Consider the following 26,241-nt stretch of genomic DNA (forward strand, 5'->3'; position numbering starts at 1 on the left):
TGTAAAGCTCTGCTATCACTTCAGACATAAATGAAAACAGAAAACTAAACAGTAGTGACGTTTGTAGGATTACTGAATGTCCTTTGGCCATTAATTCAAAAAAACAGAACTTCTAAACACACGAAAATATTCCCGCTACATTTATGTTCCATTTAAAGTAATCAGACACTAAACCTGAAAATGAAGTCAATCACACATGAATCCAAAGGTTACAAAAATTAAAATGACTCAAAGCAAGATGCACCTTCGGGTCTTATTCTCCTCATGTGGGAATATTAACATAATTTTACATTTAGTTTTAAAGTAGTTTAATAAGAATAAAGCATGTATAAGTCAGCTTAAACTGTTTTGACTGACTTAGAATTGACTCCATGTAACTTTAAAATTTAGAAAAATAAAAGATTTAGAATGATAAAAACGGACAGAAAATATTGCAAGAAATATGGTATGAAACCCTGAATTAATCATCTATTCTTAATTATGGAGTAAGGTGTGCTGCGGTGATTTAGATGGTGATTTGTGGTGATTCTGTTGCACCCAGGTGGCAGCACAAATTTCTTCCTCAGGGTGAAGCTCATTTCAGGCCTCACAGACTCATGTTAAAATGCCCAACACTACAAAAACACTATACTGCAAACTATATATAGTTTTCATAGTTTTAACAATATTAATATCCTGTTCATATCCTGTACATAGCTTCTACACTCACTACAGCCTGTACATACTTATAGTTATATCATATTCATAATATACCTTCACACCGTGTACATTGTAAAATACCTATAATAGATCAATATTCTGTAATATATCTATATTATTGCTAAAGCACTTTCTGGATGGATGCACACTGCATTTCGTTGCCTTGTACTTGTGACATGTGCAATGATAATAAAGTTGAATTCTATTCTATTCTATTCTATTCTAAAAGAATAAACATGTTTACAGCTTTAGGGATTTATAGCCAGTTTAATTTCCCATTGAAAGGCCAGCTGTGAGACAGTCACTGTATACTTGAATAAAAAAGGGCTGAGGAATTTGGAATAATTAAACACCAAAACCAAAATTTAGAATTAAACTATAAAGAAAAACAACACCAGTCATTCCTTTTAAAAAATATATAATTTTTTATAAATGTCTATTATTATATTTCTTTTTGTTTTGAGTCATTAAGTATACAAGTTCATTTGTTGTATATCATACACAGGACCTAACAAAATATCACACGTTTCTACAAATAAAGGGTTGAAAACAATATATACGACAGTGAAATTTTCCTTTTTATTTATTGAATTCATGTCCCAAAAGAAAGTAATTTGCTTATAATAATTGTCACCATATTTCTACTACTCTTATGTAATTTCTTTTGAAATTGTACTTAACATATATCTGTAATTAGTCATAACAAGTTGTGGGTTGGATGCTTGAAAGTCTGAAACCAGAGCATATAGAAGGTGAAGGAGTCTGGTTCCCACTCAGGTGATGTAGACTACTCTGAAAAGTACTACTACTCTGATTTTATTAGACCAGCAGCACCAAAAGTATGATGTCTCCCCAACTTTAAATATAGGACACAGGCACTTCTGCCTATATGTAAACACCAATAAAAACACAATAATATACATTTTAGTAATCACCTCAGTGCCCAAATTCAATGACATGTACACATTAAATGGCATTATTAATCAGTTTTTAAATGTGGAGGAACGGTTTGTAAAACAAATGACCACCACTTAATCATAATTCAGTAGCGTATAATTATGTGGCAGAAAAAAAGACGACCCAGGGTCCCTGACCAGTTATGAATTATATTATTATTGTATGTATATTTGGTATTGCTGTCCTTCTCCCTGTTTGCGGGTGTGTGTGTGTGTGTATATGTGTTTTGGCGAGCGCCGGTTTGCGGGCGCCTTCAGGCCTAGTGGGTGTGGCCCTGCTGGCGGACTGGCCACACCCGAAGCCACACACCTGCTGATCAGGCCTCGTCGGGGGAGCTACTTAGGAGAGTCTTGGAGCTCCCCCACGACGCGGGATCATTGCGTGAGACTCCACGTTAGTCACCCAGTTGAGCTTGGTTAGTGTGTGTGTGTGTGTGTGTGTGTGTGTGTGTGTGTGTGTGTGTGTGTGTGTGTGTGTGTGCGCGCCCGCGGTTGTATGTGTCCTGACGGCTGCTTCTATTGTGTTCCCAGGAGAGGTGTGGAGTGCCAGACAGCAGCAGCACGGGGAGTGCTGAGACACTGGAGCGGAGAGCACAAACACTGGGAGAAGACACGACACGGGAGTCTGGGGAAAGCACGGGGATTTATTGTTGTTTAGTTCCATACACTGTAAATAAATGCACTGTTTAGACACAGAGCACCGCGCCTGGGTCCTCCTTCCCTACACCTCCACGGTCTGCCAGCCAGACTGTGACAAACAATTTCAGAAGCTAGATTTTATAACCACATTTTATATACTATGATATTTTATTTGATTCTTGAGATGAGATCAAAATAGAAATTCATTCATACATACACACTGTAAACCAGGCTCATCAAGTCTATGTGAATCTGGGACTTATTTTTGGTCACAGGCGGGTGACAGGTTTGAGGACGAGCTTCTTGGTGAGAGTGTATCTGGGCTCTGGCATTTGTTTGTATTTGTGGATGAAAAACTCTCTTTTGCTGACCTCCCTGTTCAGTTCAGTTCAGTTCAGTTCATTTTTATTTCAAACATTTCAAACATGATCCTTCACAATCATTACAATATATTATTCCATTATTTGTTTGAAAAGGAGTAGGTAGAAGTATTCACTTATTTGTCCCTACCCCCTCAAGTTTTACCTCTCATTCATAAATTTTCTTAAATTAAAACAAACAACATATGAAACAAAAGTAAAGCAAAACAAAACAAAACATACATAAATCAAAAACAAAAAATTAGCAATCCCCACCAGGGTATAGTTTCTTTCATATGAAAAAAAACAGAAGGTTTATATTTGCAGATGCACAAATTATGGAAAAACAAACAACCAAAACAAAACAAAACAAAACAAAACAAAACAAAAAAAAAAAAAACCCAAAAAAGAACCACAACACCATTACCAGCAACATTACCGTCCTGGGTTAACCCCGTTTTCTTCATTGTTATACTTATTTAAAATCAGGTTTTTATATTTTACTTTAAACTGTTCACACGTGTCAGGACAGTGAGGATATCATCCATCTCCTGACTGCAAGGAAAACATCAGAAACTCACTAAAAAAAGACAACTTGAATTTTTGGAATATTTGAAACATTGACCTTTCTGATGTTTTACATAAGCACATCTTACATCACCAAAAGCAGACCTACATATTACTGTTTTCTTCCAAAGTAGCATTGTATCCTATTTCTCTCACCTTTCTGCTGATCTTGTCAGCTGCTTGCACAGCTCCTGGGTGTAGATACATCCTGTGACTCTGTTTTGAAACGTCACGAAATCCTCCACGGTGGCCATGCCGATCAGAAAGTCTGCTTCTGAAGGCACTGTCTCAAACTCTCTCCCCGGGTCTGCATTTCCTTCCAAGAAGAATTGTGTCTCCCTCCCATCCTCTTCAGGCCCCAAGCTGAAGGGACAGTATCCAGAATTTGCTTCTTCTTTTTTCAAAGCGGTCTTAAACAATAATCATTGGCTGCTTCTTCAATCATTTTTAGTTCAATTCTTTTATCTGATCTGAGGATGTTTTTCCTTTATCTTTAGGCACTTTCTAAAAACACATTTCTTCAAATTTATCGGATGCAAACTGTCAGTCCCTATAAAGATAGTGGACAGAAAACTATCTACAGCAGGTGAACAGTACATGAAATCCATGTCCCTAATAAATATGAAGAAAATCTAGCACCTGAGAGATCTGGCCCTTCAGTTTATCCAGCTACTGCTCACTTAAGTCTCATCAGACAAGGTCTTCGTGGAAGGGTGGCTGTCAACAAGCCATTCTTAAAAGGAAACGGGAAGAATGGGTTGAGGCATGCCAGATAACACAAGACCTGCAATGAAATCAGTCCAGCTCTTATGCAGTGACGGATCCAAATGTAAAACTTTTGGTGTGTGATTCTTATATAATGTTTTTTTCTTCTTTGAGGGCTCAAAGTGCTTTATGCAACCTGTCTCATTCACCTGTGGTTGTCACTGTGTACAGAGGTCAAGAGAGAGGTACAACACTGGTCTATATGATGTAATGCTGTCTGGTTTGAAGCAGCATTTTAACCAGTACCTTATATAACCTATTACACCTCGGCAGCTCCTTTACCTGTAATGTTTATGTTTGGCAGTTGCTCAAATATTAAGAAGTGGTGTAAGAGTGTAAGATTTGATTTTATGATTCTTAGGTGAAAAACACTTTTCTAGAGTTTGGAAAACACCAAATAAAAAATTCCTATTTATATTTAAGAAATGACAAAAATGTACCATTTCATTTGCCACTGTGGATAATTTTTATTCAGTTCATAATTACAAAAATCACATTTATCAAACCAAACACACACACAGTGTAAACTGTAATGTGAATCCGGGAATTGTGTAGACATGCAGTGTTGTATTTGGTCACAGTCGGGTCATACAAATTTGAGGACGAGCTTCTTGGTGAGAGTGTAGTTGGGCTGTGGCATTTGTTTGTGGGATAAATACTCTCCTTTGCTGACCTCCCTGTTCACACGTGTCAGGACAGTGAGGATATCATCCATCTCCTGTCTGGAAGGAACACACGTGAAACAAAAAGGATACATCTTGGATCATTTTAACAAAACACGCAGCTCATGCCAACACCATGTTTGAAAGCACCAAAAGCAGGAAGACAGAAATGTACAGAGATTTGATGCATTTGATTTGTCTTCCCTGATGACTTTTGAGCCTCAGAAAATGGGTGTAATTTTAAAACAGTTAAGACTGTGCTTTTTGTAAAACCCCTTGAATGAAAGCACAAGGTCTGATTGTGTGAAAATGTATTGAGGCGCTCTACAGAGGAAAAACTACTACATTTGTGTCTTTGTCCATAATTCTATGGACCGAACTGTATGTAACAGAAATTACATTAAAAAAAAATCTACTTTGTTGGAAACTACTGCACTATGACCTTCCCATATGAGAGTAGTATGGTCTGCCATAAAGAAACTAATCACTTCAACTCACCTTCTTGCTGCTATTGTCAGCTGCTTGCACAGCTCCTGGATGTAGATAGATCCCGTGACTGTGTTTCGAAATGATCCGAAGTCCTGCAATGTGGCCATGCCGATCAGAAAGTCTGCTAGTTCAGGCACTAGCACTGCCTTATCAGGGACTGAGGCGTCTGGTTGCAGTGCTCCTTTGTTTTGGTTCTCGTCCTCTCTGCTGCAGGGATAGTATCCTTTCTGGTATTCATCACCCTGACTTGCTTCAATGAAGAAGAGTTTGGGCTTCCCTGACAAGGTAGGGACTCTTCCACTTGTAAAGGGGAGCATCAGATCTTTCAGAAACACCTTCTCCCCGTCTGTGCCAAAGACACACCCCTTTTCTCCATGCGAAAGCACGCATACCACCTTAAATCAGAGGCATATTGAATAGATGTGGTGTTAAGAACAAAAAATGCAAAAGGACACAAGTAGTAATACAATGGCAAGCTATGTACAGGATATGAACAGGATATTAATATTGTTAAAACTATGAAAACTATATATAGTTTGCAGTATAGTGTTTTTGTAGTGTTGGGCATTTTAACATGAGTCTGTGAGGCCTGAAATGAGCTTTACCCTGAGGAAGAAATTTGTGCTGCCACCTGGGTGCAACAGAATCACCACAAATCACCATCTAAATCACCGCAGCACACCTTACTCCATAATTAAGAATAGATGATTAATTCAGGGTTTCATACCATATTTCTTGCAATATTTTCTGTCCGTTTTTATCATTCTAAATCTTTTATTTTTCTAAATTTTAAAGTTACATGGAGTCAATTCTAAGTCAGTCAAAACAGTTTAAGCTGACTTATACATGCTTTATTCTTATTAAACTACTTTAAAACTAAATGTAAAATTATGTTAATATTCCCACATGAGGAGAATAAGACCCGAAGGTGCATCTTGCTTTGAGTCATTTTAATTTTTGTAACCTTTGGATTCATGTGTGATTGACTTCATTTTCAGGTTTAGTGTCTGATTACTTTAAATGGAACATAAATGTAGCGGGAATATTTTCGTGTGTTTAGAAGTTCTGTTTTTTTGAATTAATGGCCAAAGGACATTCAGTAATCCTACAAACGTCACTACTGTTTAGTTTTCTGTTTTCATTTATGTCTGAAGTGATAGCAGAGCTTTACATTTTCATTTTTCAGAAATCCCTCAGTCAGAACATGGTATATTATGTTTAAATGGAAACTAATACTGTGCTAACTTAAGCCTGTTAAACATCATAATTCCTGTTTTCATGGATGCCTTAGTGTTAAACTTAATTGTTACACCTGGTAGAGCAGCTACATCGATCATTTTATGAAAGATGAAACAATTTAGACAGTTTGTAACTCTCAGTGACGCTGCAGGGTTAGTTTGACTTTGAGAACTGAAGAGGAGTTTGGACCCAGAAGCCGCTATGTCACGGCCGGGTGTGCCGTGTGTTTTTGGAACAGGACCCAAAAGCAGATGCTGACAGAGGAGTTGCAGGTTTTAACAAAAAGCAAGCCTTCATTGCGGCCGATAACATTAGCAACATAAAACTATGAATAAACTGTGAAAAAACTATAACCAAACTGTGAAACCTATGACAACTATGGAAGACTATGACTACTGTGGAGAGATTAACAGATGACCTGACAATGGCTGTGTCCAAATTCAGGGGAAGAATGCTCAGAAGGATCGGTAGGATCCTTCGACGGCCGGTGTCCGGGTAGGACGTGTTGGATTATAATATTATTTTATGCCATGTTAGACCCCTAATTAAAGATTGTGAATTATTATGTAGTTTTAGTTTGTATTATGCTCTTGAATTAGAAGAAGGTGAGAACTATTACATTTGGTAAACTGATTTGCATTATATTAGACTGCTGATTTATTGTGAATGAATGATATTGTTTTATGATGCATTATACTGCTGAGTTATAAGAAATACTGTTTGCAGAAAGTCATCGTCTCATTTGTCTGATTAGAAGAGAACAGAGCATTCTGCCCCATTTCATCAGGAGCAGATAAACAGGGAGCCAAGGTCGTAGCTTAGGCGCTGTGTGAGAAAGAATGTTTAGGCCCTGATGATTAGGTGGGGGCCACTAGAGGCTATAAGAGTTTGATCAAGGCTCCACCATTTTGAGATCTGATGCTGTCTGTGTATGGTGTCCATCTCCCACGCGTGTGTTCATTAAATCATCGTTTGACTTGACCCGGCCGGACCAGTGTTGTTATTTTGGTTTTCCTCTTGTATCCATTCCCAATATTTGAATCCGTAACAGTTTTGGGGGCTCGTCCTGTGGTATTGGGATGGACGTTTTGGAGGTTTGGACGGTCCGAGGTGGTTGAACGGGCAGGCACGAGCCAGTGGTCTGACGTGAGTGGGCAAGCCGGCACATTTAAAGGTGAGGCACAACCTGTTGAATGTAAATCCAAACTGTGCCAAATTGGTCTGTATAAATTAAAAGTCTACTCACTGAAATTACTGGTGAAGGCCTGTTTTGATTTTGATGAAAAATCTCATGAGTTTTGAAACTTGAAATAAGCTTATAAGTTACAATACTGAGTTAGAGGCTCAAGATAAAGGAAAATAATACTGAGTTAGAGGCTCAAGATAAAGGAAAATAATACTGAGTTAGAGGCTCAGGTAAAGAAAATAATACTGAGTTAGAGGCTCAGGTAGTTTGATAGGGAATTGGTCAGTTTGTGAGTTAGAGGCTCCATTGGTTTAAAAGATTGCATCTGTGTTGGCCATGTTGAGAGTTAGAGGCTCCATTGTCCATAACGTTGCATCTGCCTCAGTCATACTCTTGTTTTTTGGGTGTTGTCTGTTGTTTAAAAGTATTATAAATTTTGTTAGAACGGTGGTTAGAGGCCACTAAGAGGCGCATAGCCCGGAGGTTACGCTCCCTCCTGGCCGCGGACGCGCGACCTTGACCTGTCGGCGAACAGGGTTAGTTCAGTTGGCTTGACTGTGGGGTACAGGGCATCCTGGAACAAGCTAGGAGTTAGAGGCTCCTTATCTGCGCTTTTTTGGACACTTTAAATTGAGTTAGGGACTTTAGAGATGAGGCCAGATACAGTGCTTTTCTTTGGCTCTCGGAGGAGGCGGACGCACTTTTTCTCCTCTCCCTTATCTTCCCTGCTTATGTCCTTGTCTAGTCTCGTGGTTTTTTTGTATTTTCCCTGGAACATTCTCTCACAGTCTGTTCTCTAAAACCTAAAAGAGGAATTATGGATTGAATCAACTGGTCTCTGAATGCAATTGACACCCCTTTCAACGAGAAGTTTGGGCTTGGGTGAGCCTGAGTGCTGAAGATATCTACCTATTTGGAACCATGGTAACAGGGTTCTGGCGGATCGGAGCTGGCTTGGCCCTGACTTATCGAAGAATTAAGAAAGCGGAACCGGCTGTTCAAACCCCCACAAGGCTGCCCGCTGGGATTGGAACGATGGGAGAGGCGTGAGTTTCTCAAAATGGGCTCATTGAGTCAGCACGGATAAGATCTTGGAGAGGCTACGGCTGCTGTGAATACTCAGAATAAGATCTCTGACTGCAGACTGGATACATCTCGGAAGGGCTAGCCCGGAATAACATCTCTGGGCGCAAAATTGGATGACATCTCGGGGAGGCACACTGCCGTGAGTTCTCTGAAATCGGCTCCTTGAGCACAAGAAATGACAACATCACAGAACGCAAGTATGGCGAAGCTCGCGGCTCTCCAACGGGAGATTAAGAGACCAGTGTTGGACTGTAGAACTGCTTTGAAATTCATATGAGCTGTTCGCACTAAAGTAAAAAATAACATCACTTCATGTGGATACCCTCTCGGCGCCAGCTACAAGGCCGGAGCTGAACAAAACACCCTGATAACGACTGTGTTTAGTCTGTTCCTTCCCATTCCCTACAAGGCCACCTGGGTTGGCTGGAAGACTGTTTACTTAGCCTGGCAGGGCGAAGGACACTGTCTCAGCTGAACTATGGAAACGCACACACATACATATACTGATACTGATAAGCACTCACCGACGCATCACCCTCCCTACCCCGGATCCAACGCCACCTCCAACGCTTACCTCCCCTCTGATGTGGACATTGGGTCAGTTGGAGGCGCAGTCGAAAGATTGCAGCGGTCCCAGATCAGATGTACATACTGGAACTCTTTCCCATGTTGCTTGTCTGTGTTTATTGTGCTATGGTGTGTTGATATCTGTGCATTCCTGTATTATCCTTCTGTGTTACACATTTCGATGTTTTTTTCCTCGCTACCTAGCCTGACCTGTCTCCCCAATGTGATGTTTGTGTATTGTATGTACGGTCGGCAAGGTCTGTCATCTCGGTTGTGGGCAAAAGACCTGCAACTGACAAATAAGGGAGATAGCCTTTGTCTCATCTCATCTCATCTCAGTTAGAGGCTGATACTGGTTAATTGATTACAAAAAAGTTGGACTTTCTTCGGTTGGACCCGTTATCTTAAATTTGTCAAAATTGTGTAGGCGCTAAAACTTTCAGGCCTGAGAGTGATTGTAAATATAAGACGTCTTTGTAATATAATAGAGAGTTGAGTGTGAAACGAGGCTGTGTGTGACGATAGCGCGCTGCAGCGCTGCGAGCTATTTTGTGTGAACATGCAAATGAGGTGGCTGCTGTGAAGCCCACAGAGGACTTCCTGTTTAGCGTGTTATTGAGTTTTATAATTATGATTTGCAAACAATGAAACATGCCTGTAATTAAAACGCTGATTTTGCTGATTATAATATTACAAATAAAGTTTTGAATGACTACGGTGAATGTTTAATGTTTGGCTGAGTTTTGATATGGGAGAGACGGCTTCGCAGCTGCTGGGGGTAAGTGACCGGAAACTTGCATGCCCATAAAAGGCAACTGCCTGACTGTGTGAACTATGCACCAAGAGAGAGAGTAAAATCTAGGCAGATGAACCAAATGGATGTTTTAAGAAAAATAGTAAATGAATGTTTTAGTCTCTTAATACAGGTGGATTTCTCTCAACTTGGAAACCTGAGTACAGCAGCAAAAGGATAGATTAATAAAATTGGGACGACACACAGGCCAAGCTCTGGCTCAAAATTTTACAGCTTGACCTCTCACTTTGTCCCCACCCGAAAAAGAAGCTAAAAGGACATCTTCTCCTCCAGTTATCGGTTACCATCACTGGAAATGTTCAGGCAAGTTTTTCACTGAATTGTTTTTGGCACCATGTGTCCCTGAATCTCACAAGCAAGCTCTAATTCCTGGCTGAAGACATGGAATGCTGTTATTTAAGGTGGGAAATCAAAATTTGGGAAACAAAATTAAAAACATACACAATTAGAGAAATGCCTTGTTGGAGAAAAAGTTAAAATAACCCACAAACGCACACACACGCAATGAAGAAACAGCTTACATTCATGAACATGTGAAGATTTTCCAGCAAGTTTAAAGCAGCGAAACTTAACATACACCTGATGTTAAATGATAAAGTTTATCCACTACTAACAATTAAACTCTCTGGGTTGCAGGACAACAACTTGACTTCAAAAAGACAGACACTGGTAAATCACAAAACAGTGATGAAACAACAAATTTAGTGGTTAAAAGAGTCAAATTGTGACATGTTTTCCTCTGATTGATTAATACAAGTGATTACTGAATGAAATAAAATTCCTTTTTTGAATTATTAAACATGATCTTAAGAATTTTAACGTGTACTTGTGTTGTCCTGTCAACTTGGTGGGTTATGAGTTGATTATATAGTGAGAAAAAACAAAAAAAAGGGGGGGAGAAGGCTGACACAGGGCCTGGCCCCTCTCTGAATAACACAGCCAAAACAACATCATTTTCCTGTTCGTCTGTTTTTGTTTTTGTTTTTGTTTTTTCTCTTTATGCTTAATTACAGGCTGCTTTGTCGGCCCGGAAAGCCGAGGCTGACCTGGACTCCTGCTCTCCCCTCTACCATCTTGGCTCTCCCTTCTACCATCTTTGATGTGACCCTGACCAAATGCTACAGCAGCTGGACTCACAACAACAGCCTGAGAATGTCAACAGTGCTGCAGGAAAGAGATCTCATGCAGCGGAGACGGAGAACGTTAAATCCAAGGCCCGTTTCACTACACGGGGGAGATTTCCAGACAGCTTCAGCTGACAGAGCTGTGACGAGACGCCTATTAAGCCCGGATGAAAAGTGAGGCCGAGCAAAAGAATGCTGACCTTAACAACTCTGCATTAAAACTGTGCAGGACAGTGACGGACCAACACGGATGATTGGGCAGCAAAAAGGGCGTGCCAGAGACACTTTGAGTAACTGAGGTCAGAAGGCACCTCAGATTGGACAAAAGCAGCAGAAGAACATAAGCTGAAGGCACAGGTGTCAGGGCTCGGTCAGGAGCTGACCTCTGAGAAGAGCCGAACAGCAGAGCTGCAGAAGGCCGTGGAGCAAAGCAAGGAAAACATCAATAAACTTCAATCTGACGTGTACGGAAAAGACTCTGAGGTTTCTGCCCTCAGTGAGAGCTCAAGACATCAGAGCAGAAACTGAGCATGGCTCAGGAGGAGCTGGCTGCTAATCGAACCCATCAGTCAGGCTTGGAGTCCCAGATACAGGACTTAAAATCAGGCCGGAGCTTGCTGGAGCAGGAGGTTGCCAAACCTGACGAGAAGCTCCAACACAGGAGCAAACCCTGAAGGAGCTACAGAAGCAAAAAGGGTCAAGTTAAGGAGGAGCTGGACAAGGAGAAGATGCAGGACACTGGAGAAAAGGACTGCCTCAATTGGGGCCAGAACCAGTATGGAGAGAACTTTGGGCAGCAGCACCAATGGACCCAAACGGACTGAAAAGGGGGAGGGCAGGACCCCAGAGCGCGCTTCAGGCCGTGGTTTACCCAGAACACCAGAACAGGAAAGTGATGAACACAAACACACACACAAACACACACATTTACATACACTGACTCACACACATATGAACACATATGCACTCGTTGATTGACTGAGAAATGACACACACACACGCACACAAATTGAAATGCTGATTCAATTCACTGAGAAGTGTTCCACACACACACACATACACACATACACATGTTTGTGCAATGAAGAGTGATACACACACGCTGCTGCAATGAAGAATGCTTTACTAACAAATGCTATGCTGATACGCAAAATGCTGCACACAAATGTCCAAATACAGAATCTGTTACAACAACAAGAAGCCATTGATTGTTAATTGGTTAAATGCATTTCATGTCACCCAGAGGGCATTTGTGCAGATTTAGGGGACAGGGTCTAGAGCAGTTTGGTTATGAAAACAATGTCTGTGAGTGATGTCTGTTTATGGCTCAAGGCCTCGACTGAATTGTTTACTGTGCTTCGCACAGCCTGATAAGGAGCAGTGGTACAGAGTGAAAATTATGAATTAACGGTGTGAGCCTTATTTCGGAGCGCCACATTTTTGTGATTGAGATTTAATTGAAGGAGGAACACACTGAAAAAAAAATAAAAGAAATAAAAGAAAAGAAAAAAAGAAAAGGGGGCCAGCCCTTGGATTTACGTAAGCATCCCACGTGTATTTAACACAATTGCCTCAGACTTTAAAGATCTGTACAAAATTCAACAGGAAATCATAGCTTCCCTGTATTTCCTACATTGTTGGCATGCTGGTGAGTGCTGTTGCTCCACAGTAAGAAGGTTCTGGGGTGCAAGTCCACAGTCTGGCTAGTTTGCAGTGGTTTCTGTATGGGTATTCTGGTTTCCTGCCACAGTGAAAAGTCATGAAGCTATTAGAGCTAGGTTAATTGATGATTCTAAATTATCCGTGAATGTAAGTGTAAATGATTGTTTGTTTCTAGGTGATAGACTGGTGACCTGTTCGGGGTGCACCCTGCCTCATAACCTATCACTTTAGAGTTATTTCCCAGCCCTCGTGCAATCAGGATAAAGATAGGAGGATGGTAGTTGTTGTAGACCCATTCAATTTTTATGGTAATCAGAATTTAGACTTTGTTGAACCGTAGGCAATATGAAGAGAACATGTAGTATTTAAGGGACCAAGTAGAATTTGGATAAAAGTTATTGAATAGTGTTGAAATAAAATGACAGAATTGTGAAGGATTAAAATATTCCAGGAGCTCAACTTACTCCATCTGAACATGTTTTAATCGTGTAATATGAACTCAAAATGCATAGGTTAACTGAATATGAAAAGGTTGTGTTGATTTAACTCAGTTGTTTAAGTTTCTACCAAAGCAAAACATTTGTGTGCAACTAGTGTCCACTATTGACTGAAATAAGTCCAACATGTTTTTGTCAGTGCAAAAAGAAGTTACGGTACCTGTATGCTTACACAATATTGTCCTGGGAAGGAGGAAAACTTTCTGGTGAAGTTTTGGTTGATTTTGGGTTTTGCTTAACACTAGGTTGATTTTATAAGTGAGGTTTGGATTGTTTTCTTTCTCTAAGAGAGAGAAAGATGGTTTTATGCTTGGACATGTTTCCAACGGGCCCCAGTATTTGTTATTATATGAGTATTTTATTGGTTACGTTTGTCTTTGCTTTTGTTACAGTGCACTGAAATAAGAACATCTGAGAGGAGTGATCCACCGGTGGTGATATTTTGGTATTTTGTGAGTTCCTGATTTAACAAATCAGCTCTTTAATCCAGGCCTGAGAGATTGAACTTTAAAGCGCTATAAAACATGATTACTAGAAACAGTCGCAAAGTATTTTTCTCCATAATTATAATGGGCTCTGGAGAAATTCACTTATATGGGACATTGATCACATGAGAAGTCCTGAACCTAAAAGGATTGCAGCGAGTCAATCCAGTCCAAAAAAAAAAAACAAGGAACTGTTTTCCTTTAAAATGATGACATCATCTTGCTGGTGATGGAGGCTTGATTAGGTTGCGCGTGAGACTCCATTATCAGCAATATCTGGTATGAATGTGTGTGAATGTATGCATGTGACTGGACTGTGATGGACTGACGACTAAAAGTTTTAACTGACTTGATACTGAGACAAAAACGGTACCGACTTTAGGATTAGTACATGTCTACAAACAATTCACCCAGCCTGTAAAAGAAGGGTGGATGTTTTGTCTCGCTTTGTTTTGTTTTTGCAGGAGTAGGAGGACAGAGACTAGGGGGGGAGGCTGTAGCTTCACATGAGTGTGAACTGCAGACTTAACCCTTTGGTTGCTAATTTTGAGCTACTGATGTTTCCATCAAGAAAATTGGGTTTTATTAGCTGTGTTTCGATTAATGCAGCACATTATATTGTTGGGAATGTTAAATGCTAAAGTGAAGAGAAGCTTTGATTTCACTCATGACTGAACATGTTATTATTAACCATAGCGGGCCACTGTAAAAAGTCAATCAATTTTGATAGAAAAAGCAAGAAAAAACTCTATTGATACAGGGGAATGATAGACTGTCACTTTCAAAATAGAGATATGTAATGACAAACGTTGGTCAAAGTCATTTAGGTTCTCCATTGAAATAGTCAATAATTTAGAAAAGTAACATAGAACCGACAGGGGCATGTGCTGAGATGTGGTGCTGCACAAGAACAAGAGCAAAATAAAGAAAAATTATTGTGTTTAGCTTTGATAAATTCAAATTAAAATGTACCATTACACTCAGAGGATCAATATGAAATTGAATATATGCTAATTTTGTATGAAGTACATGACTGATAGCTGTTCTGTCCTGAGCTTTTGTTTTTACAGCGCCCACTTGACCACACCAACAGTTTCTCGCCACCAAAACGGGGTACTTGCAAAGAATAGGGAGGAATATCATCAGAAGTGGGAAAGGTAAGCCCCGATGGGGGTGATAATGTAACACACCCAAAGAAAGATTTTAGGTCTGACCAACCGTCTCAGTCGTGGGCAAAACGATGACAGTCAATAAAATTCTAAAAGATAATTTAGTGACAAAAAATATCAAGAGATAAAAGATAAAACAGTCCAGTGTCCCATTCATGAATCAAATAAAAACACACAGTCCCAAGGCCAGAGCCAGCTATGCCACACGGCCAGTTGCACTCCACATGTTGCCTTTAACAGGGGTAGAAGTTGTCCTTGGAGACCCACCACCCTGCAAGCATATAGCCAGTGATCACTCCAACCTGTGCAACTATGCTGCCTTTAGGCTGTGGCATATAATAGGCCCTGGCCTGCACAGAGAGACAAAATGACACCTTCAGTATAAAATTCATAGCGCAAAACCCATCCATCCCAAACATATCAGATTATCACATTACATACATGCACAGAGAGACAAAATGACACAGCAGTGTTTGTAGTGTGGGCTATAAGTAGACCAGTGTATCAGTGCAATCAAGTACACCTGCCTCTAATTAGTCCAACCCCATTCCAGCCATTGGCTAACCAAAAATGTGACACACACACAAAAAACCACTCCCAACCCAGTGCAACTTCACACAATAATATGGAGCTGAATTAACACAGGCACACTGGTCTACCATGTTACAATAACACCATTAATTTCACGTATGGTCAAATTCTTAAGATTTGACCCCAAACATGAAAAATTCTACACACATTTAGAGACAGAGTGGAGTTCTAGATAAACATAATGTAGCAAATCACATAAGGATGGAGCGCTGGAATCAATAAGATGATGAAAAACACGCAGGAAAAATGTTGATCATGTTGAGTATGTTTATTCCAGTGTGCAGGGATTGGCTAATCTGACCAGGAAATGTTATAAATGGATTGTCGGAACAATCAGCGTTAAAATCACCTTTGACAGTCCAGACTAAGATGGCGTTGGACATCTTCAGGGCGGAAAAGGGTTGGTGTGACCAAGGTGTGGTTTGGCTTGTTGTATGTATATTTCATAATGATACAGCTCTGGATGGACCAGTTACCAGGGCATGGAAGGAGGACAGACTTATTAAATGAGGAGAAGGAATTTTCTGGGATTGGAGATCCTGTGGGTGAGTGGTTGACTAAAAGCATGCATAAAATAAAAGCTATTTTTTGTTATTGATTGGTAATAGATTGATAATTGGCCACATTCACAGTTGTATTGACTTGTAGTGGATGTAGTCTACTTCATGTTTAAGCACTCTAATTAACAGATTGAAAATAGTGACATTAAAGGAAGAATATGCAGCACCACCCTGTCAGATGCCAGTGCCGGTGGGGCTCAGTGATGAATCAGGTGAGCTTCATGGCTGAATTAAAACATAGATGCCCCTGCTGTGGTCAGTAAGGGATAAAAAGGGTGTGTTTTACTGTTATTTTAGCATCAGCATTATTGTTACATTAGAATCATATAACAAACATTGCATTGAACATTTATTGAAGCTATTGACATATTAACATTTGTATTACAGTGATTGTTATAACCCCATGTTAATCTTCTATCTACAGGTGTCAAAAGTAGTCAACAAGTTCATGTTGAAGTGAAGTTCATAATAATACAGGTTTTGTTTGTAGACAATTGTGAAGACGCAGGCTCTGGGCGGAGCCAGGAGTTGAACAGATCTAACATGACAATTAAATTGATTTCATTCCCTAACACAGGATAACAAGACTGGAGCAACGACATTGGATAGGAGAAAGTCTGATACTTTCTAAGATATGAGGTCACTAACCTTTTTTTTTAATTTTCTAGCTTAATTGAATGGACACATGTTAGAATTAGAAATGGCTAATTTGTTTTTTATGTCTTTTATTAGAATGAGTGGTTTTAATCATTTTTATATATATCTTGCAAATGTGCTTATAATGAGTTGGCACTCGGTCTTTTGAAGGTCATAAGCTTCGTTCGGCGATAGTCCGGACTGATAAAGTGTAGGAAATGCCTTGAGTGCAGCAGGCTAAATGCAAACACGCTTACACACACATACACTAAATTAGGATAAGTCCTTGGGACATTCTGAATGTTCTAAACCAATTCTGAATCACCAAAAGATCAGTAGACAGCAACATTAGATTGTTAGAGCTAGGAAGAGAGGTGTTTTGGTTTTCTGTCTCTTACAGAGAAAGGAACAGACACCAGACGAGGTCACAGATATACGAGGATCCTTGGCAGCAGAGACAGACACGGTGACTGCTGAAACATCAACTGGGTTCAAGTGTCATGGCATTTTGGGCTCCAGTTAGTCACCTAAAAAGGATGGATCAAATAAACACAGCGATAACCACGAAGGGGTTGACGGAAATCCAGGAACACCACACCAACGACGTTCGAGAGGCTGTTGGTCATAAGGAGAACACCTTTCTGTTCCTTTTCCTGGGGAACACAGCTGTGATCCCAGAATACACAGATCATTGTTTGAAATCGGGGCAGAATAATCCCCTGATCTGTGCAACGACTGAAGGGTTGTCTAACCCCTGAGGTTGAAGGAAACGAGAGCAGAGGATCACCCGACTGGAAGACACTGGTGCCTACAGCAATAAAATAAAGGTTAAAAGCTCCTCGGACAGAGGTTCTAGTCTGAGTACGTTTGGAGGGTATAAGGTAGCACCGAAATAAAGCTGTGGGAGAACTGGGGAGTGATGGGAGTATCATCTGTACCTACTGTTGTTGTTGTAATAAAAGTTTTTCTTGCATCTGAACTGCGTAAACACAGAGGTCATGTCACATATGGTTCACCCAACAGGGGGACAAAGGGCCTCAGGAGTAAGGAGAAATGAACCCGGCAACATTGGATTGCAGGGTGTAAGTGAGCTCTTTAAGTCTAAAGAGCTCATCAGGGGGAATTGTGGGATTATGATATTATTTTATGCCATGTTAGACCCCTAATTAAAGATTGTGAATTATTATGTAGTTTCAGTTTGCATTATGCTCCTGAACTAGAAGAAGGTGATAATTATTACATTTGGTAAACTGATTTGCATTACATTAGACTGTTGATTTATTGTGAATGAATGATATTGTTTTATGATGCATTATACTGCTGAGTTATAAGAAATATTGTTCACAGAAAGTCATCGTCTCATTTGTCTGATTAGAAGAGAACAGAGCATACTGCCCCACCTCACCAGGAGCAGATAAACAGGGAGCCAAGGTCGTAGCTTAGGCGCTGTGTGAGAAAGAATGTGAATGTTTAGGCTTTTATGATTAGGTGGGGGCCATTAGAGGCTATAAGAGTTTGATCAAGGCTCCACCATTTTGAGATCTGATGCTGTCTGCTGTATGGTGTCCATCTCCCACGCGTGTGTTCATTAAATCATCGTTTGACTTGACCCGGCCGGACCAGTGTGGTTATTTTTGGTTTTCCTCTTGTATCCATTCCCAATATTTGAATCCGTAACACAGGCAACATGCTTGCTTTTCAAAATGATGGCCATTTCACATGTTATAGCAACAAGGGAGCTTAAGTGATTTTTTTTTTAATTTGATCATTTGAATTTATTTATTTAAAAGGGACAGTGCAGTTTAACATAGTTCAAGTGCAAGACATGAAACTGATGTACCGCACATAGGTTTATAGCTACTGCTAATTTTCAACAATTGTCCCTTGTTGGCCTTACAATCTAAATAGATACATTTGTAGATATTATGTTTCTGTTGCTAAAAGTCAATTTTTTTTCATTCAATATTCTTGGCAATTCTTATTTTAAACTTAGTAGGATTTCAGAAATGTACAGTAAACCTATCCCACTAAACCTTAAACAAATGTTTGATTCAGTGTCCTTTGTAGTGGACAGCAAGACTCCCACATTTTCAACCTGTGTCCACACTTCAGGAAGCAGAGGGCTGAGTGATGTAGAGTTTTTTAAATTCTGGATTTCACTCAGTCAGACTTGCATATAGGATGAGATGGAGGAGTGCAGGGAGGTGAGAGTCAGAGGGCACACCAGCTTCTGAGGAGTCTGAGAAGGAAGCCACTGTCACTTATGGACAAGCGTGTAACCAAAGGTGTTTTTTGGCTCTACCCGTTCTTTCTTTATGGATTCAATTTCAACCCTATTAACACTGGGTTGAAAGACTAACAATAAACATTGATCAACTGATGTAATCAGTGATGTAATCACTGATGTAATCAGATCACTGATGTAATCAGTGATCAGAAAGCCAGGTTCTTGAAAGTGTCAAAGCACACAAACCACAGGGAGATGCTCATCTCTGCAGGCAGCCCAAACATTTATAAGCTGCATATCATACATTAATATCTATGACATGACTTGAATCTGGATATATTCAGTACTATTTATAGCGATTTCAATGCGTATAGACAGATTGTTTAAGACTGTTACTTTCCAGCACTGCCCAGATGACTTCAATGTGTGATCAGACGATAGAAGGCCAGTGCAGATGTTTCCTACAGCACTTACGCAATACCTATTAACCATAATAGGCTTCAGCTGTGGTCTCTTTGCTCCAGCACAGACTACTCAAACACTGGGATGTCCTTCTCTGAACTTCACCTTCCTTTTTTAAATCAAGTATTTATCTTCATCTAACAGTTCAGAGATCCACATGAAAAAAAAAACAAAACAAAATGAGGGACAGAAGAAAATAAACAACATTTTTGAAAAAAGGTTTTGCTGGAACATGTTTCTTTCAACCACATATAGTAGCCATGGTAATCTTTCAGGATTTGTGGAGGGAGAAATCAAGTCAAACAGTTCTGAAGCAAACTGATGTATTCTGAGAGAATTAAAAGACATTATAACAAGTTAAATGTAACATTTTTATTGTTACTATCAGGAGAGTGTTGTGAGATTTGTTGTTTGAAGAAAAAAAGTAACCTTTTTGATTGATTAGGTAATGTTACTAGGTTTAAGAATGTAAAGGCTCAGTTTAGGAAAAGCACCCGTGAAGCTTCACTGCAGCACATGTAAAAACCTCCCAACACAAATAACACCAGTTGTGTTCCCAGTCTGAGATTTATTCTTTGATATTAAACTGCTACATGAATAAAATGCAACACCTCAATGCGAGATTCAGATTTAGAAAAATAAAAGATTTAAAATGATGAGAGAAAGATGGAAAATATAAAGGAAACATTTTAAGAAACATAATAAGTAACTCTGAGTTAATCATGCATCCCTAGTTGCACAGTAAGATGTGCTGTATTTCCATGATGACTTCAGGTGCGCTGAGGTGGCAGCACAAGTTTCTTTCTCAGGGTGAATCTCACTTCAGGCATCTGCTTGTCCAACGAGGAGGTCTCGCTACGTGCTACATCATCGTTCACGTAGTGGAGGATGGAGACGATGTCCTCGCCCCTAAGAGCATTTATAGAGATACAAAAACATGTTGATATCACTGTCAGGGTCAGTGTACACATGTGTTTGGTGATTTTAAAACAATTACCTGGGACAGCGCTCCTTCAGCTGCTCACAAAGAGACTGAATGAACCAGCTTCCATTGACTATATGTCTAAATGAAACATGATCTTCAACAGTGGCCATGGCAACCAGAACATCAGCTTCCTCAGGGATGGTCAATGGTGAAGTATTATCATCAGTCTCCATCAACTGCACTCCACGCTGTTTGTTACTTCCTTGGCAGGCCTGGATCAGGAACACTTTGGGCTTACCAGTGAGGACAGACTGGTCACACCCCCTGAACTTTCGGGTAATTTCTTTAATGGGGAAGGGGTCCCTGTCAGTTTCCAAAACAACACCCTTTTTTCTGTGACTCAGAATAGAGCAGATGAAAGCATCACCGTGCTCAAGAACCTGCTGAGGATCAACAAAGCTGCTGCCATCCCACTCTTTAAAGTTGAACTTCTGCAGCTGAGACATGTCTGCCAGGGAAGCAACAAACGTCAGTGCCTGATCCATCTGATCCTTGGTCAGGTCTTTACACATCAGCACTCTGAAGCCCAGCCAGCTGAACACCTCTGCCAAGCTTTCTGCAAAAAATGTAATTAGAGAAAAATATTTAAGCACCAGATACTAACAAGAAAGAATAAAAAATCTGCCCCTGAAACTTACGGGCGTCTTTATCTGATCCTCTTCTTGGTTTACCATCCAAGAAGTTCTTATTGTTTATGATCACGCAGAGGCCGACGGGCCGGCTAATGATTTGATAAACATCCTAAAGAGTGGACACCAAGATTTTATATGTGTTACTACAGGCTGCGTAACCACAGAATTTCATCTACATATCTGTCTCAAGCGATGTCACAAGTGTAGGAGGCTGTTTCTGCATCAGCATCTCACCTTTGACATATTCCCATCTTGTGGCAGAACATCTGAGGGAAGAACAATAAAACTGAGTTAAACAACCAAACACAACAGGAGACACAGCGTTTCTATACAGTGTTACGTGTGTGTTACCGTGCTGACATGAAGACACTTGGACAGGCTTGGATAAAAGGGGGGTGTAAGTCAGTTGTAAACTCGCCAGCTGAGGGAAAGTTTCTTTAATGGCGCCATCGGTTTGCAGGAGGTTCAGGAAGTCTTTGCATCTTTCTTCTCCTTTATTCATGATCGTATCCACGAGCTCAATGACGTGGGTCTCCACGTTTGCGTTGTTGATGCTTTTAAGATTGTTGTACTCCCGCTGAGTGATCAGCTTATTCTTATAAACTTTGTTGAGAATTAGCTCGCGGTTTCTGGACAGAATATCTTGAATGTCTGTTTTATTGCTCCTCATTGCATCTTTGGCCGACATGCTGAATCTGGAAGGAAAGAGTCAGAGGTGATCCTAAACACTGCTGTCTATGAGAAGGAAGTAGTTTACTACAGCTTACTATCGTAACAATAGCTGCACATTATATTACATAAAACGTAATTCTCTTACGGTCAGTTGGAACTTCTGCTGTCCTTGAAAACGAAACCTCGTTCCTTCTCTCAAATAACATCCAGCACGAAACTATCCCGCGTGTCGCTACCCGATCCGTACCGGAAACCCGATCGGTACCCCGCATGCGCGAAAGGTGTCTACTTCCGGTCGTAGCGTTTTACGATAGTTACGGGTCAGAGTATCGGTTAAGATGTTAAGAATAATAAGTATATCTTAAAATGTTTGCAATAATGAAGCATTTCAGTACAATGTAGACAAAAACGAAAAATAAAAAGATAGTTACGGATCGGGACTCCCCGATCCTTACTGCGCATGTGCAAAGTCGGACCGTACAAATCGGGTCTACCCGATCCGTACCGCGCATGTGCAGATGTTTTCTTCTTCTTCTGTTCGTTTAATGGCAGTGTACTCCCCAGTGTACGAGGATACTGCCACCTTCTGACCGAGCGGATGAACCCTATTGTAAACTGAATTGGCGTCATTACAAACGTGCGTTAAATTTGATTCAGTGATAGTCGAGTGTGTTTATGCTTGTCTGTGTGGAGAGGATTGACTGGAATAGTGATGATGATGTCCGCTATCACTGTCAATTGTCAGTAAACACTTCATCTGGCTGATGAATCTTCACGTGACACATTGCTAAGTCTGTATTATTAACTCTGTAATTAGGCGCCATTCTTCTTATTTTACGGCGCTGTTGTTCAATCGGGGACGCTCTCTGTTGAGGAGATAAGCATGAATTTGTTTGTATACGGATTATCCATTGTTTAAATGTCCCGGGGAGTCGAAAAGGAGGCAGAGCTGTTGAGAAATGCTAGGAGCTAACTGGGCGCTAACCGTATCGTTCAAATATATTGAATGTCGCAATGTTGGCAAAGAGAGGAAGTGACGTAAGATTTGCGCATGCGGGGTACCGATCGGGTTTCCGGTACGGATCGGGTAGTGACACCGCGTTCTGAGAACAAACTCGGAAGTGACTCTCAGATCCTTCAATAGGGCTTTGGAGTAGTTGCGGTAAACGGGGAGTCCGGCAAGATGGCCGTCGGGGCAGGCAACTTCTTTTAAGCCGTCGTGCACTAATCCCGGTGGACCTGTTTAGACCTCTACTTTTGAATACCAAGTAGGTTGCTGTTTTTGCCTATAGTTTTTAAGGACTAGATTCACCTCTTGAAACCTATTGAACGGACCCAATCTGCCGTTAAATGGAGAAGAAGATGACGCGGGAAAAAGCAGAAGCTTCAGCTAAGCCAGCGGTAGCTTCCAAGAGCTCTGCACCCACCGGCCACGAATATGCAATGGAGATTTCAACACCGTCAGCCAAAAGAAAAACTCCACCTACGCCCACCAAAGCACCCACACCCCCTAGCCAGGGTACTGTGTCCCAAAGTGTGGAAACCAACAACTCCATAATAGAAGCCATTAACAAGCTAACAAACAAGATCGATGACTTCGGCGTGCAGCTAAGTAACAACATGATAATGGTGGCTAACATTGCCAAGCTGGCTGAAATGAACGCAGCCGATATAAAAGACTGTAAGGCTAAACTGTCTGGTTTGGAAAAAGACATTCCTGCTCTAAACAAAGAAAACGCTGAGCTGAAAGAGAGAATGTTAGAACTAGAACGATACATGCGTCGCTGGAACTTGAAAATCCAGGGCTGGAAAGAAAAAAATGACGAAGATACTCGCAAAGAAGTTATTGACATCTTGGCTAAGATCGCGCCACATTGGGCTTCTTCACTGGGCGACGCTGTGGACACCGTCCATCGTCTAGGGAAAAAAGAAGCGGGTAGACATCGACAAATAATAGTTCAGTTCACCATGAGGCACTACCGAGACGCTTTCTGGAAACTGACTAAGGATTCCCAGGTGTGCAAGGAGCTAGGCGTCTACTTCAAGCAAGATTTCTGCAAACTAGACCGAGAAGCAAGAGCTGCAGTTTGGCCCAAAATGGAGCGAGCCAGAGCTGAAGGGAAGAACGTCTACTACCGAGGGCATGCCGGTTACATCAACGGAGTTCGGGTGTTCCCTGGGTGACTGTCGAACTATTCCAAATAACCAGTCAGCATATTACTCTTTGAGTACAATGCGTTTTGCTAACAATTCTATTTAGGTCACGTTCTTTAACCAATTCTAAGAATGCCAAAAGTTTTAAATAGGCAGGTGTAATACTTATTGTTTATATTACCTATTTGGTACGTTACTGTAAGGATTTTTCATAGAGGTCGTTTGCACTTTGTGAATTCAGTTTTAAGGGATTAAGTGCTCCCAATTTTATAGAGTTCTACTTCTATCTGGGTACTTGAAGTACAGTCAACCTCTTTTTATTTTGCTTTCTCATTTCCCTTTTATGTCATTCCTTAGTTCCAATGTTAACTGTGTGTCTTTAAAGAGACACACAGAGAGCTTAAGAGACAGTGTTAAAAGAAAATCAATATTTTTGTTCTGTAAAAATGTAAAGGCGAACTGTATACTGCTACAAGAAACACACTCTGTGGAGGCAGATGAAAATTTTTGGTCTAGTCAGTGGGGGGAAAGAATAATTCTTTGTCATGGTACTAACAAATCAGCGGGGGTGGCCTTACTATTTAAAAACTTTGGTAATAAAATTGAAACTCATAGAAAAGACAGTCTGGGCCATTGGCTAATTTGTGTACTCAAAGTGGATAATAGCTTTTTGATCTTATGTAATATTTATGGTTACAACAATGTAGCTCAGAACAAACTTTTATTAACTGAGATTACCAGTCACCTAAAAGAACTATCTCACAAATACTCCACAAACAATCTTATATTAGGTGGAGATTTCAATATGGTTTATGACGAATGGCTTGATAGATCACCCTCTAAATTCCATTCCCATCATATAAATTCATTTTTACACAACTTCTGTCTAAATCTTAACCTAATAGATCCTTGGAGATTAGCAAACCCACTTGTTCAGTCCTTTTCGTGGTTCAAGCCTGATGGTTCGGCGAAATCACGTATCGATTTCTGGCTAATCTCAGACAGTTTAATGCAGAATAGTATAGATGTGGGTGTCTCAGCTGCACCTTTAACCGACCACTGTGTGATAAATCTCAGTGTCACTCCTCAACTTAAAAACTCTCATAATAAAGGTTACTGGAAGTTTAACTCATCCCTGCTTACCAATGAAAATTTTAGTAACGAAATACTTCAACAACTAGAACTTATTTCAGCTAATGAAAATATAAGTTCTTACACAGAAAAGTGGGAATTCTTTAAATTTAAAGTACGTCAAATCTCAATTAAACACAGTAAAATAATAGCTCATCAGAACAAGCAAAAAGAAACTGAAGTTATCAGAGAACTTAATCACATCTGCTCGAAACCCTTTTTTAATGATTATGACAAACAGCGTAGAAGTATTCTACAGTCTTCTTTAGACGATATTTATATTAAAAAGGCTAAAGGAGCATATCTGAGATCCCGAGCCAAGTGGATCGAGGATGGCGAAAAAAGTACAGCATATTTCTGTAGATTAGAAAAGATAAGACAAGAAAGAAACGCCATAAATAGTCTACAAATTGATAGTCAGCTATGCACTGACCCTCATTTAATAGCTAAAGAAATCTTTACCTTTTACAGTAATTTGTACTCCTCTTCATACTCTAGACCATTGGCTGAGGCTTTTTTTCAATCTATCAAACACCTGATTCCAAAAATTGATGAAAATTTTAAAAAGACTTGTGAGGGCAAAATTACCATTGAAGAGTTAGATAAAGCCTTAAGTGCTTTACCCAAAGATAAAGCACCAGGTTGTGATGGTTTGACCAGTAACTTTTACAAACATTTTTGGGTTCATATTAGAACCCTTGTGTTTGGAATGCTTACAGAAATAGTAGAAAATGGTTCTCTCACACACACTATGAAACAAGGGGTAATTACACTCATACCAAAACCTGGGAAAGATCCGACTCTTCTTGATAATTTAAGACCAATTACTCTATTAAATAATGATTATAAACTTTTAACACATATTTTTGCAAACAGGTTAAAATCAGGCATAAATCAAATTATTTCTGACACTCAGTCTGGATTTATAAAAGGCCGCTCAATTCATAATAATATCCGCCTTATTTTGGACTTGATTGACTACAACTACCTAATTGAGAACCAAGGTTTTGTTCTATTTTTAGATTTTTACAAAGCCTTTGACATGATAGAGCATGAATTTATGTTTCAAGCCCTTGATTTGTTCGGTTTTGGAGGTAACTTCATTAATGTAATCAAATTACTGTACAGAGATACTAACAGTTCAGTGTGTCTTCCACGTGGCACCTCACAAAGATTTAGGATTTGCAAAGGAATAAAACAAGGATGTCCAATCTCACCATTGCTGT

General features: G+C 40.1%; 3 protein-coding genes across 4 annotated transcripts in view; all 3 read right to left on the bottom strand.

Moving 5' to 3' along the window:
* Nucleotides 1-2,563: 2,563 nt before the first annotated feature.
* Nucleotides 2,564-3,474, bottom strand: LOC148097800 (caspase-8-like). The gene is made up of 3 exons (XM_087832397.1): nt 3,377-3,474; nt 3,158-3,208; nt 2,564-2,669 (listed from the first exon to the last, which is right to left on the bottom strand). Exons 1-3 carry the CDS (start codon nt 3,472-3,474, stop codon nt 2,564-2,566), a joined length of 255 nt encoding a protein of 84 aa, XP_087688523.1.
* A 953-nt stretch (nt 3,475-4,427) lies between these two features.
* Nucleotides 4,428-5,468, bottom strand: LOC148097801 (caspase-8-like). The gene is made up of 2 exons (XM_087831547.1): nt 5,146-5,468; nt 4,428-4,707 (listed from the first exon to the last, which is right to left on the bottom strand). The coding sequence occupies exons 1-2, from the start codon at nt 5,451-5,453 to the stop codon at nt 4,572-4,574; spliced, it is 444 nt and encodes a 147-aa protein (XP_087687673.1). The 5' UTR covers nt 5,454-5,468; the 3' UTR covers nt 4,428-4,571.
* Nucleotides 5,469-19,982: 14,514 nt separating this feature from the next.
* The window catches only part of LOC148097802 (caspase-8-like), a 48,887-nt gene continuing 42,628 nt past the window's right edge, over nt 19,983-26,241 (bottom strand). The window contains exons 1-6 of one of the 2 annotated variants that reach the window (XM_087831537.1): nt 21,876-21,984; nt 21,410-21,753; nt 21,293-21,324; nt 21,065-21,167; nt 20,439-20,982; nt 19,983-20,350 (exon numbers count right to left, since the gene is read on the bottom strand). In XM_087831537.1, coding sequence (XP_087687663.1) covers nt 20,212-20,350; nt 20,439-20,982; nt 21,065-21,167; nt 21,293-21,324; nt 21,410-21,746 — 1,155 coding nt within the window. In that variant the 5' untranslated portion in view covers nt 21,747-21,753; nt 21,876-21,984 and the 3' untranslated portion in view covers nt 19,983-20,211. Of the gene's footprint in view, nt 20,351-20,438; nt 20,983-21,064; nt 21,168-21,292; nt 21,325-21,409; nt 21,754-21,875; nt 21,985-26,241 lie in introns of those variants that run through there. The other variant, XM_087831535.1, reaches the window with a different exon arrangement.

This window comes from Neolamprologus brichardi, chromosome 18, assembly GCF_056152115.1.
Source record: "Neolamprologus brichardi isolate AB-2024 chromosome 18, ASM5615211v1, whole genome shotgun sequence".
Lineage (NCBI taxonomy): Eukaryota > Metazoa > Chordata > Actinopteri > Cichliformes > Cichlidae > Neolamprologus > Neolamprologus brichardi.

What these genes read in the sequence shown, in the direction of transcription:
- LOC148097800 (XM_087832397.1), bottom strand. Translation starts at nt 3,474, where the DNA reads ATGGCCACCGTGGAGGATTTCGTGACGTTTCAAAACAGAGTCACAGGA. An exon ending in CTGACAAGATCAGCAGAAAG is followed by an intron (nt 3,209 to 3,376) that starts GTGAGAGAAATA and finishes TTTTCCTTGCAG; the next exon opens with TCAGGAGATGGATGATATCC. An exon ending in ACACGTGTGAACAGTTTAAA is followed by an intron (nt 2,670 to 3,157) that starts GTAAAATATAAA and finishes TGAACTGAACAG; the next exon opens with GGAGGTCAGCAAAAGAGAGT.
- LOC148097801 (XM_087831547.1), bottom strand. Translation starts at nt 5,453, where the DNA reads ATGCTCCCCTTTACAAGTGGAAGAGTCCCTACCTTGTCAGGGAAGCCC. An exon ending in CTGACAATAGCAGCAAGAAG is followed by an intron (nt 4,708 to 5,145) that starts GTGAGTTGAAGT and finishes TGTTCCTTCCAG; the next exon opens with ACAGGAGATGGATGATATCC.